Raw genomic sequence first — 13,072 nt, forward strand, 5'->3', positions numbered from 1 at the left:
AACGTATACGGCGGCTTCTCCATTCACGGTTCTCCACACATACAAGGGATTAGCATGGCTGGCCTGTCGCGCTAGTTAACAGCTATTGTGTGGCTGATTACTGCAGAGGGGGCAAACACACATGCAAGAGGGTGGGAGAGTGAGCCGACATGCAACTAATGTGCAACTCAACGTGGAATCACTGGGCGGGTAATAGCTGTACGTTAGCTGCAACAAAGGGAATGTACAACATTATGCAAATAACTAGTACCAGTATTTTAATCAACAGTTCAACATTCAGTGAAAACTGGTTCATCCCACCTTAAGGAGCAATTCTACTGGTGTAACTTTGACCTAAATGGTGTTTCAGCGTTGCACCCAAGCAAAGCATTTATAAGCATAAAATGTTCAAATCTAAAGATGTTTAATTACTTGCATAAACACTTTCCTGTATCTTAAATCCAAGAACAAACTCTGATTCTAAGAATCCCTTTTACTGAACTGTTTAAACAAGCTTCTGTCCAACCCTGTGCACAATAAATGAGCAGGATTTTTGCATGCCAAAATAAAGGAAAGGAATGATAGAACCCTGAGCACTGGCATTAGGTTAGTCATAACAGGAGAACACATTAGCATTTACACTGGAAATGTATCAATCACCCAAACATCTACCTTTGTATATAGAACTCATAGCACGGAATTACAGACATTGCATGTGGAGGAAAGAGGAAGGAGAAAAGCCTGAGCACTGGCATTTAGCCTGATCACGCACTCTTCTTGTAGCACATGGAGATGAGAGGTGATTTTCTTTCAAAGAGGTCAGTGAAACAAACAGAGGGGCAGAACCCCATAGGGAGGAAGAAGGAGAAGAGGAGGAGGAGGAGGAGGAGAGAGAAAGAGAAAGAGAAAAAAATGTCATGTTTAAACAGCATTTAAGAAGAAAAAAGAATAAGAGAGAGAATCCATAAAACAGAAATGGGGTGATGGGATGAATCTGTACCTCCTTTTGATGAAGATAATCACTCATAAGTGCAAATTTTCTCTGCTTCACCAGCACACACGCACACACAGATCAGGATGTTGTGATCCATTATTTCCCTGGATGCTCTTTAACAATTACACATCACTAAATTCTATAAAGGTTCAGTGATGTGTGTTGATTACTAACTGATAAGATGCTACATCAAATGATCTAAAGAACTGTTAAAATCATGAGAACATGACCTGCTGGTTGCAGCTCTGGCTCATCTCCAGAGTCTGATAATTTGTCAGCTCAGAGTGAACTGGAGATTTCGTGCCACCAACACCAGTACAGCGCTGGCCAGTCCGCTTATATCTGTCTTCAGGCTTGTTGTGACATATGACATTTAGCTGATATGATGGGCTGATGGGTTGAAGGCCCAGAATCCTTTGGGCTTTCGTGCACTATATGCTCGAGGACTGAAATTGTGCAATTGTCAGGCACAACAAAGGGATCAAGAAATCAGCACGTAAGCATTGATTAACAGCTCATCAAAGTTGATGCTAATTACCCAAGAAGTTTAACTGATTCTTAGTGATTCCTGTCTCCTCGTCCCTGTGACACTGTGATTGGGTCAAACAAGAGAGCCAAATTAAAAAGGTCAACGTGTTTGACCTTCAGTCGGTTTTAGTTTTCACTTCAAAAAAGGTATAGACAGATGTAAAAACTGGATTAATGAGCATATACTTATACATATAATACATATAATAACCAACCTGGGAGCATATTACTGCCACAGCCTGAACAGGCTCCTTCAAAGACCCAGAATTATCCAGATTCTCATTAAATGGTCAAAAGTCCCTTTTAGGTGGTACTTGAGCACAGAGGTGCTTTAAGCTAAATGCTAATGTCAACATGCTAACATGAAGAAAACTAAATATAAGTGATAATGTGTGCACACCTGTACCGAGATGGACTTAAATGGGTCTGAGGCCCTGTTCAGACCTGCCATTAGCATGCATCTCAGGTGATCTGATCACAAGTGGACAGCACTAAGTATAGAAGCATTGAGGACACTGTGAGATCCGATCCCTCAGACTACATTTGGAGGTGGTGTGGGCCACAAGTGGCCACATTCTTTTCGGAGTGTGTATGCGAACGTGTCCAGGGCCACACTGAAGGACTGCCTGCTCCACTGACATCCTCTGCTCAAGCAGCAGATCAGGATGGAAATCAAATTAAATTAGTATTGCTGCCTCCTGCTTGTTAAAAACAAACTGAAATGATATCACTCGAGACACATGCGGAGACACATTTTAATGCCAGGTGAGAACTGATGTACTTAAAGCTGTGCACTTGTGATCAGATCAGCCCAGCTGCATGTTAATGCCAGGTCAGAGCACGGCCAGAGACAAAGCAAACATGCTGCCAATACTATCTCCTCGCAATAACTAGATAACAAGGACATTCTACTTCAGAGGCTCAAAACAACATTAAGCTGACCACATCTTGACCTTTCTATTGCTAAACCTTTTCACTTCATTTATAGTCAGTGCAGCTTGCTGATTTGTCTTGGCCTCTACCCTGGCGTCTGGTTGCACAGTATAGGGAAGGAAAAAGTCTCGGGTCACTAAGAGTTTAGTAAACACAAAGTGCATCTATAATCTGACCTGAACACATTTTCACCCCTGAGCAAAGAATCCATTCAGAAACAGCTATCACGCTGCACCACCTCACTCTTTGGGAAATTGAACGGCCTGCTCTTGCGTTGACTCGATTGGATACAGATTTGACCCAAAAAGGATTAACCCAAATATTGGTGGAAAGGGGGCTTACATCCATGAAATTCTCTTAAATCTGTCGATGAGAGAAGAAGGACCCAGACTGATTGTTTCGCCTCGTTCTCTCCTTCCTCTTGCACGATGATGACTTAGTTACAAAATCGTGTCCTGTCTGTTGGCTGACGTCATGGGTGGCGTATGCCTGGCGTGAGTCTGTGGGGCCTGTGGGCTTTCTCTTCCTCTTTTATATAGCTCACCCAGCATTTAGAGGCAGACAGCACACACACTGAAACTGGCTTGCACACATTCGGAGATCAGCAAGTGCAGATCTAAACACTAATGGCTGCTGTGTGGATTCTGTGTAACAGCGAGATGATCAGCATGTCAACTTATCAAACTTGGCATAGATAGGTACCTGCACTTGAATCTCTCATCACATTTGCATGTGTCTGTGTGTGTCTGTGTGTGTGTGTGTGTGTGTGTGTGTGTTCCCGTACCCTGTCAACACCCTGACTGGACCAGCAGCTAAGCGGGAAGGTGGGGCATTAATTGAGGACTTCCAGACACACTTATAAATATACCTCGCTGTGATGTGGATACATTTAAACCACAGGCATTTATATTTGGGCATGAGATTTCTTTTGGTGGTAACTTCAGGGCTTGTTATGATATATTGCAAGACACTGTCAATATTCAGAGGAGATCATTTACTGAAAATGAAGCAATACTACACTGAAGTCATCTAGAGGGTTGTTGTTGTCTCTTAGAGGTTAATGTGCAGGACTTTTTTTTTATCTTGAAATGTAAAAAAAAAAAGAAAAAACAACAGAGAAACTATGCAGAGGAGAGTGTAAGCCAAACGAGAAGAGCCCTGTGCATCATGTTGACTGATCTGTGTGTATGTGCGTTAAAGTGTTAATTTATAAAGAAGGGAAAATTTCATATGCTTGGTTATTCAAATCTTCTTGGATGTGCTACTGAAAGTTAATCATTAGCATTTGTTAAAAACAGCGTATCCTTGGGGTATTTCAGGTGGCTTCTTCTGAAAACATTTATTTCTCTTCTGTTCAGTCTGAAAATAGTAACCCTGAAAAATGTCAACTCAGACGCCCTACATAGATCGAAGCATACATGCAATAATCTACATAGTGAAAGGCACAAACTTCAGCCCAACCACCAGTGGTGTCCGTGTTAAAATACACTGTGACATGATAGACAGGAACAGACTCAGTCTTTGCTCAATTAACCACAAATGTCTTTTTCACAAGACAATATCAAAGTGAAACAGATAAATACAGGTGGCACAATCCAAATAAGAAGCATGGATGTTGATCTAATATCAGACAAAAACCTTTGTCATTTCACTTGTCCATAAATTCATTTTACAATCTCTTGAAACAAGCAAAAATAAAACAAAAAAACAACAGAAAAACAGAACTAGTTCTACTGCACATGTCAGTCCAGTAATTTAAGGGGGGTTCTTGTAAGATGTGGATGATTTTAATAATTTAACTGAAGTTAGATGTTGGTCCCCTGAGTCACAGACAACTAAAACAACCCTCTGTTGTGTTTATAGACAATAAAGTTTAGAAATCTACCAATCAACCTTAATTTAGCTTTCCTCTGGCATGTCCTGTAATTAGGGCGGCGGCTTAAAAGAAGAAAAGGCAGAAAGAAAATTAATTAATTAAATACATGAGAATTATATAAAACATGTAAAGAAGAGAGAGTGTGGTTTGAGGGTTGACAAACGCAAGTTCCTGTGAGTCAGTACACAGCTGGTACACTAGAAGAGATGAAGGACACACTCTTTGACGATGAGGACAGACAGAGACGGGGGCAGTAAGAAGCACATATGGATTAATGCCAGTGCTGCTTTTTTTTTCCAGGGGGCATGATGGGGAATCTGATCGCAGTGCCGTGAGGACCAGGACCTGAGACGGTGACAGATGCAGTCAAAAGAAGCTTCTGTCACACCTCATCAAAGAATCGCAGCACACATAGTCAAAATAGCCTCCATGGTATGCACACAGTAATACACACACTCTAGAGGAAATACACACAACTACACACTACCTCGCTCAGGGATTGTTCATAGTTGTCTAAGAGAGAGAAGGGCCAACTGAAACTTTCCTAGCTTTTCTGGAGATTGGGACCAGTGGTCGTCCCTGAGCCACAGGTTTACATGCTTTACAACTAACTAACTTTTATTTGTTTTAGAAATGTCTGCTTCATCACAGAGACAGAGAATGAAGGAGTAACAGAGAAACATGTAATACCAACCACAAGCTCCACCTCAGCTTATTATAAAAAGCCCACACAAACAAAGCCAGCTTTGCTTTAATCAAATATAAATCATTGCACCCATTCACCCATTTTCTATACAGCTGATCCAAACTGGGTCGCAGGGGGCTGGAGCCAATCCCAGCTGACACTGGGCGAGGGCAGGGTGCACCCTGGACGGGACACACAGGGCTGACATGTAGAGACAAACTATTCACACTCACATTCACACGTACGGGCACTAATTAACCTAATGTGCATGTCTTTGGACTGTGGGAGGAAGCCAGAGAACCTGGAGGGAACCCACACAGACACAGGGAGAACAAACTCCACACAGGAAGGTGCCAGACTCGAAGGTTCAAACCCAGAACCTTCTTGCTGTGAGGCAACAGTGCTAACCACTGTACCACTGTGCCGCCCCAATACAAATCATGCTAGCAGCTAATATAAATGCATTATTTACAAATAACATCCAGAAACTCCCATCTGATTCTCATCACAAGCTCTGCCGACTTCTAGTGTTGTTAGAGCCGGTTTTAATTCACATTACATTTTCTGTAATGTGTGTGTATATATATATATATAGATATATATATACACACACACACACACATATACACACAAACACACATATGTAACCTGGTTGAATTTTCAAAACAAAACAAAATTCTAGTTTCAAATAATGCATGCATAACTTGCAGCAAGGCTTTAAAAACAGACACATCGCTGGAAGAGAAATAAAGACAATTGGGACAGAAAGACAGAGGACGGATAGTTAATCCTCAGGGTAAATATTTAACAAGCTCAGCAATTACAGTTAGGGCAGAGACCTAACATGGAGGAGACGGGAATTACAGCCTGCTGACTGTCAACACACACAACCACACACGCACATACATGTTCTCGTGGACCCACTTGCTCAGAAATAGGAAAATATACCCTGACCCAAAATAAGAATTAAATGAAAAAGATGGGATTATGAGTTCCACACAGCCTGTAGGCTATGAAATGATGATTTCGATTTTTGTACTTTTATCATTATTTTTAAGGGGTGTTACCCTCTGGACTTGTGGCCCATTTACACTACATGCTTTACTTGTGCCATGGCATAGTTAGATACATACAAATACAGGGAAATTAAATTGTGCCCGAACAGCTATTGTTTCTATTTTTCAGCATGGGAGGTATATATCATACAGTGCCTGTAAACACACCAGACTTCAATCCCATGGATTATGATGATTAAGGGAAACTGTGGTGACTCTCTGTCTGATGTCGCCCTTATTTACACATGCACACACACAGGCTCGGGGTATATTTGCATATAGTGCATAGGTACATAGTGTTTACTGTGCTCCACCCATGAACTGTCACGCAACATCTCAGGTGCTTCCAAAACCACCTGCTACTCTTCTTTGAATCTTCCCACACACTGAACATGGGATATCTATATCGTCTATGTCAATAAATCTACTTTTTAAAAGGACAGAACAAGTTGTACAATCCAACCTGCAGGGAAATCCTGTACTCACACAGAAGAAGAAGAACATATCTCTCTGCATTTTCGATAAATAGTAGAAATAAAAATAACAGCATATTAAGAGCATCGGCATCTTAAAAAGGACATCAGTATGTATTGTATAAAATATTGCACATAATGTCCCGAGGGTGTTGCACAAAGTATGACCACAGTGGCTGCACATATAAGATAAACAGATAGTGGTCTAGTCCTGAGAGATAATGATAAATTATAATGATACAGAGGTGGTGGCAGTGGGGGGGGGGGAGGGGGCATCTAACAAAACTGAACACCAGTCCTGACTCAGTAGCAACTTCACACAGTCCCCCCAGTGGACAAAAAGGAGAACTTCATCACTATAAGTGGAAAGAAACCTTCATCCTTCCTCTGTGAAACTGTTTACAAAGATAAATGAAACTTAAAGTTGCAGGTTTCATGGTTTCATGTCATGTTTTCAGAGAATGACTCACGGTTCAAATAAGAAGAAAAAGAAAGATGATTGTCACTGTTGTTCCAAACCACAGGAAGGATGTGGACATGTACATGTTGCTCATCTTAGATTTATCTGGAAAAGCTCTGGCTACACTCCATGTTTAAATATCAATGGAAAAACTCCAATTGTGACGGTCAAGGGAGCTGACCAAAGAGAGATACACACAGAAACAAATCCCCCATGTTCCACTCTAATTGATCTCATTAGTGTAGCATCAAAAGACAGCTAAGCTGGTCACTTCTGCCACTGATAACAAGGCCTCCAGCAGAGGCAGAGCAATCGAATACAGGCTTTAGCACCGATGCATGCTCAAAGAATTCAGAATGAAAGATGCTGTAATATTCACAAATAAATGCCAGCTCTACTGCTCATTTAAATGCCTAAAAAATGACTGTAACTCTGAGGTGAGTTGAGAGATGATATTATCTTGGTTAGCTATTAGAACTGCCAAACTACCAAACAGTACACAAGCAATATCCCCTCTCAGCTTTCAACACCTTCTGCATACCTTTCAACACTTTCACACACGACTGAACTTTCTTCATTTTCCAGCGCCTTACTTACAGCACTGACACTCAGCATCACTCTTCATTAAGGCAGCGGTTGTGGTCTTTAACTCTGCGTGAGCCCTTATCCAGGAAAGGCACCTTTAATAAGTCCGATTACCACCTGCCCTGCATCTTTGCGTGATGGATAAGCTAAATGAGCATTCACAGTAAAATAACTGAGTGAATGCATGTGTGTGTGTGTGTGTGTGTGTGTGTGTGTGCGTGTGTGTGCGTGTGTGTGGTTACAGTTGTATGACTCTAGCCAAGAGGATGCCAGTTGTTGGATGCCATGCCAAACCAAGGTGGCGGATGATGCAGATTAAGGAGGTAATGTAAGGATCAGAGGAGACGAAGGTGAAAGACAAGAGCCACATGTGCAGAGGAGAGCCAGTGAAATCCCTTTGCCAACTTCTCTAAGAAAACTGTTTTCGACAGACTTTCTTTCAGCTCCTAAGACTAAGAAGGCAGTGAGGCTCCTCTCCACAGGCCTCCCTTTCTCCCTCACCCCCCTTCTACTTTCTCATACACGTTTTCTCCGGCAGGACAGAGGGAGGATGCTCCTTATTTTAAACCTCTTGTCTGTACAACTGTCAAATCTAGCTGTGCCAGTGGCCTCCATGTTGATAAAGCAGCCACCAGCAACAAAATGCATCCTCAAGCGGCCCATGAATATTTGAAGCGGATCGTGGAGCAACACGAGGAGACGGAGAGAGGCATTCAGTGGATGGTGGGAGGGTGGGAAAAGGAGTGTGGACCATAATAAACCTCTTAATTACATGTGGCTTAAAGACACAAAAGAATGAGGGGTTGGTGAATATACAAATATTACCTCATATCTACAGCAAAGTCATCACAGATGCCTCCTTCAAATCACTTTACTGATTTAATAAAACTTTAATTATAAAACATTGAAGAAGAAAGGCAAACATTCCCACAGCCATGACTGCACAGTACAGTGACCGAGGTTTCATCAAAATAAGAGTTCTCTGTCCAGATGATCCAGATGCTGCAGGAGAGTACACTGCCACCTCTGCTGCTTATCTTTAGTTCCCAGGCAGTATCTGTGTTGGTCTAAATTAGAGTCAGTTGATGAGAGAGCCAAGACGATTGTTACTCATGAGGCAGACAGAACAAAAATTCACAGATTAGTCTCTAATTCTATGAAATTACCATCATTTAACAGGCCGGTATTATCAGTCCTTTTTCCCTTATAGTAAGGTGATTTTAATCTAAAGATTTAGAGTTGTCGCCTGCCACACTATTGACAAATGATAAAGAGCATGTAGAGATGAATATGTTTCTGTATCTGCCTCTTAATTGGGTTTGACCATAACACACACACGCCTGAACGCACAAGCCTTTGACTAATACAGTTTGGCTGTAAGCAAGACTTTTTTTGCTTTTAATAGCCAATATTTTGAAATTATATTTAACATCTATAGGTGACTGTCTTCATGCCAGAATGTTCCAAAATATTGGGTTTACTAAAACCAGCATAAAACTAGCTATAGGGCTGTTACTACTACCAATACTCATTACTACCACTACTAATAATATTGAAAACTTGCATATATAACATCCTATCATTGTGTTTCCTTACAATCGGTTTACATAAGTTAAAGGGTTTCCATAGCCAGCATATAAAAACTTACTGCATCATATCTATATATCAAAGGTGAAACATTGACCTCTGGGCCAATTCACAGCAGCTGATATCCCATTATCAACCCCATAAATGAGTCTCATCCCTATCAACTCAACAACTCCCTATAAACCTGAAGCCACACACACACACACACACACACACACACACACACACACATTCACATACACAAATAAACCAAATATTCCAGCCCCTCCCACTACAAATGCCAACTTTTTGACCTCCCCTACCTTGGAAGAAGCTTTTGACACGGAGGTAGGAAACTGCAAGGCGCAGCACAGACAGCTTGTCCAGCTTGGAGATGACATCCGGGGGGAACGGCAGCAGGCTGGCCAGCCGGTCCAGCTCGGCATTCAGCCTGTCCCGGTGCCGCTTGGACGGGTTGGTTTTCTCATTGGCAGAGGACGGCTTCCTGATGATGAGACGGACAGAGGGGGGAGAGAGAGAGACAGGGTTGAGAGGGTGTCTGGGAGTGTGTGTTTGAGTGTCTGTGTGTTTTAAAATATGCTGAAAAATAAGAATTGTTTTAGCTAAATGGCCCCAACTCAATCATTTTTTTTGGATTACATTGAGAAAAGCCTGAACACACAAAATGATTTCTTCAGCTTCACTTGTTGCCACAATGCGTCTGTTAATGGCAACGTTAGAGTCAGTCAGATTCACACTACATGACTTAGGCCTTTTAATAAAGCTCACAGTTCGCTGGTCAACTAATGATGATCCTGGCTGAAAAGAAAATGTAATTAATTGTGAGTGATATTTCCTAAGAGCTAAACAGTGGCTAGGAGCCTGTATTTTATGTGTCTAACACCAAAAACACAATGCAACACAGTGCATGAAACTATTAAAGGAAGAATCGGCCTGAATTAATTTTTTCAGAAATGTTTTCCAAACTTGTTTTATAGTTGTTCCTCATTGTTAGGGCAGAAACTACAGGATCATGTTTTGATGGTAACCACCGCACCTTGAAAACCCGAGTACAAACACATGATCATACAAACCACACGCTGCACAAGTCCTTCTTTCTTTAAACTGTATTTCCTTTTGACTCAGCCTTCCCCAACAAACCATCCACCACACTGATTCGTGATTCTTCCAGTGACAAGTCCCTTTATTTTTTTTTCCTCACAACAAAACTAATGATCTAAGAGCTTTGTCATATCACATTTCAGTCCCTATTAAACATCTCTCCAGGCTGACATGAAACTTGTAGTTTTACATTAAAATAAATTATCAGTATTTACTAAATACCCACTGTGGCTGTTTCCCTCTTCTCTTCTTATGAAAGGTACGGGACATACTGCACTGTCCTTCTCAGTGCCGTAGAGAACGTAAAATGCCCCCAGGCACAGAGTTACTTGTGTATTTTAGTATGGTGCACACAGCTTTACCAGCATAACTTAACATGATCCGTATATGTAATGGTCAGCTCCAGTTTCCACAGCTGAACGTTTCTGTTCATGTCCACGGAGACAGAACACTTTTACATGAACGCTTCGACTTTGTTTATTACAACGGCCCAAACTACAAATCACATTTTGCAGTTGTTGCCATTGAAAAAACATCTAAGAGAATACATGTGAGTGTCAAGATTTGATCAGATTATTCAGATGATGTTTACTTCACTTGTAAGTTCAAAGTACGCATGAAGAACCAAAACAACATCTTTATTCCAAAACTAAACAAAGAAATATCAGTGAATAACTGGGGGCACTGAATTAGAATTCAAAGTCTTTAAACATCTGGTGGCATAACAAGCAGGCTAGAATTTCAAATGTATATTTCAGCCCACATACAGCAGTGATTTAATGTGGCAAAGATTTCCTTTCAGATCAGCTGCAAAGGCAGCGCAAAACATGAAAACTTTATAAATGCCACAGGCCTTGTTAAATTACCACTTCCCTCTTCAAAATCTTATATAACCTACATTCACTATTCATGACATTAGCTGACAAGATTGTCCAAAAAAAGTAGCCCTCATTTTACCCATCATCCACCCCCACATTTCTGGCTATGTGGATAAGAATCTTTAAAATTAAGCTATGGTGAGTGGTAAGATGCTTATAATTACATAACTTTTTAATAAGTGCCATATTATTAATTGTATGTTTGCAACAGAAAGCGCTATGATCAGTAGTATTAGATCTATTATAACAAGTTATTCTGTGCTTCATTTATTTTAAAACTGTCAGCGACCTACTGGAGATTTCGTATTTTCACACCTTCATGTTGTTGCCTCAAGAGCTTCCTGTGATTCACGATAATCTATCTACTCTTTAACTTTAGTCCTACAGCAAGTTTCCCCAGCACATTACCAGGCTGAAATAAAAGCAACAACAAATTGGGCAACCATTTGCCGCAGTAAATGGATTTAACAAACACATTACAGCAGCGCTCCTTAACTGTTTTTGGATGGGCTTCCTCCTCTTTCTGCCCGCGTACATGCAGTCTCCCGGAGGGATCATGGTCCTGCGCTCCGTGGAGGTAACAGGTGCGCTGCGGAGGAGACAGAGGGACGGAAAGTTTACATGTGGCTGGAGAGAGAACGCAACCACACTAGGTTCAGACTCGTTATTGCACATTAAAAGCCATTCGTTGGGCTAAATATGCAATAATTCCCTGCACCCCCAAAATTAAAGTAAAATAAAATAACCCCAATGAAGTAATTGTTAGTCTGCAACAATATTACGTCTAAATTAGCAAACAATCAAGATTTATACCATATGGATTAAATAATCTACAAATAATTGCCGATAGTCACACAATAAAATAACATAAAATAACACAATGACACAATAGTGTAAGTTATGTAAATAATCTCCAGCCTATAAGAGTGCGTATATATATATATATATATATATATATATATATATATATATATATATATATATATATATATATACATACATATATATATACATACAATTTATATATATATATATATATATATATATATATATATATATATATATATATATATATATATATATATATATATATATAATTTTAAAAAATCACATCAAACGTAAAAAATAGTCAAAACAGCACTAACCCAATATCTGTGTGGATGTCAGTTAATTCCAGTATAGTGTTGTTGGCTGCAGAGCCACAGTCACTGTAAGTGCAGAAAAGAGATGCGTCTCCCTGAGTGCACCGACTCGGTAATGCCAAATGATAAATCCAAGGGAAATCAAAGGAATCGGAGAGGTCCCGTCCGAGCTCCGCGCTGATGTTTTCATCAGCGTTGCACTGCTCGGGGCAGATGTTGGCTGATGCTTTATACCCAATTGAGTCGCCTTCACTTCCTCGCGTTTCAGGTGGCGGATTCCTCTGAATGACATGTCGAGCTCTTCGCACGCAACTCTCTGCCTCACAAACACAGAGCCGGCGCAGACGCACACACACACACACACACACACACACACACAAAATGAGGCTTATGCTGCTTTCAGGTGTTGCCTGCAAATGGGAATTACCGCTTTTCGGTTTTAAGTTGTTTTTACATTCGCCTTGTACAGGCCTATATTTGTGGCATTTCTTTACATCTGATAATAATAAAAACTACATGACTAAGGTTTTCTCACCGAGGCTATCATTCATTGCTTTCTTCCAGATTACTGGGTAGGCTAATATTCAAAAGTTTCAAGTCTACGAGTGGCTTACTCTTTCGCTGCAGCTTTTATTTGCTCCTCTCAGAGAAAAGCCGCCTCCACTCTGGAGTGTATCAGTGTGCAATCTGTGTTGACCGACGTGTATCCCCCTGCTAAACTCCACTTTAATAGTTGAACAGCTGGTATATTTACGAGGAGTACATGAAAGTAGCAGGAGCCAAAGAGGACCTGAGC

The 13,072-nt window shown here is 40.8% G+C and overlaps 1 protein-coding gene across 1 annotated transcript in view; it reads right to left on the minus strand.

Moving 5' to 3' along the window:
- The window catches only part of ahrra (aryl-hydrocarbon receptor repressor a), a 63,880-nt gene extending 51,388 nt beyond the window's left edge, over window positions 1-12,492 (minus strand). The window contains exons 1-3 of the mRNA XM_071485753.1: window positions 12,280-12,492; window positions 11,631-11,723; window positions 9,458-9,639 (exon numbers count right to left, since the gene is read on the minus strand). Of these exons, the coding sequence (XP_071341854.1) occupies window positions 9,458-9,639; window positions 11,631-11,692 (244 nt within the window). The 5' untranslated portion in view covers window positions 11,693-11,723; window positions 12,280-12,492. The remainder of the gene's footprint in view (window positions 1-9,457; window positions 9,640-11,630; window positions 11,724-12,279) is intronic.
- Window positions 12,493-13,072: the final 580 nt, after the last annotated feature.

This window comes from Trachinotus anak, unplaced genomic scaffold, assembly GCF_046630095.1.
Source record: "Trachinotus anak isolate AG129_WGS33_773 ecotype Australia unplaced genomic scaffold, CSIRO_AGI_Tana_v1 ptg000009l, whole genome shotgun sequence".
Taxonomy (NCBI): Eukaryota; Metazoa; Chordata; class Actinopteri; order Carangiformes; family Carangidae; genus Trachinotus; species Trachinotus anak.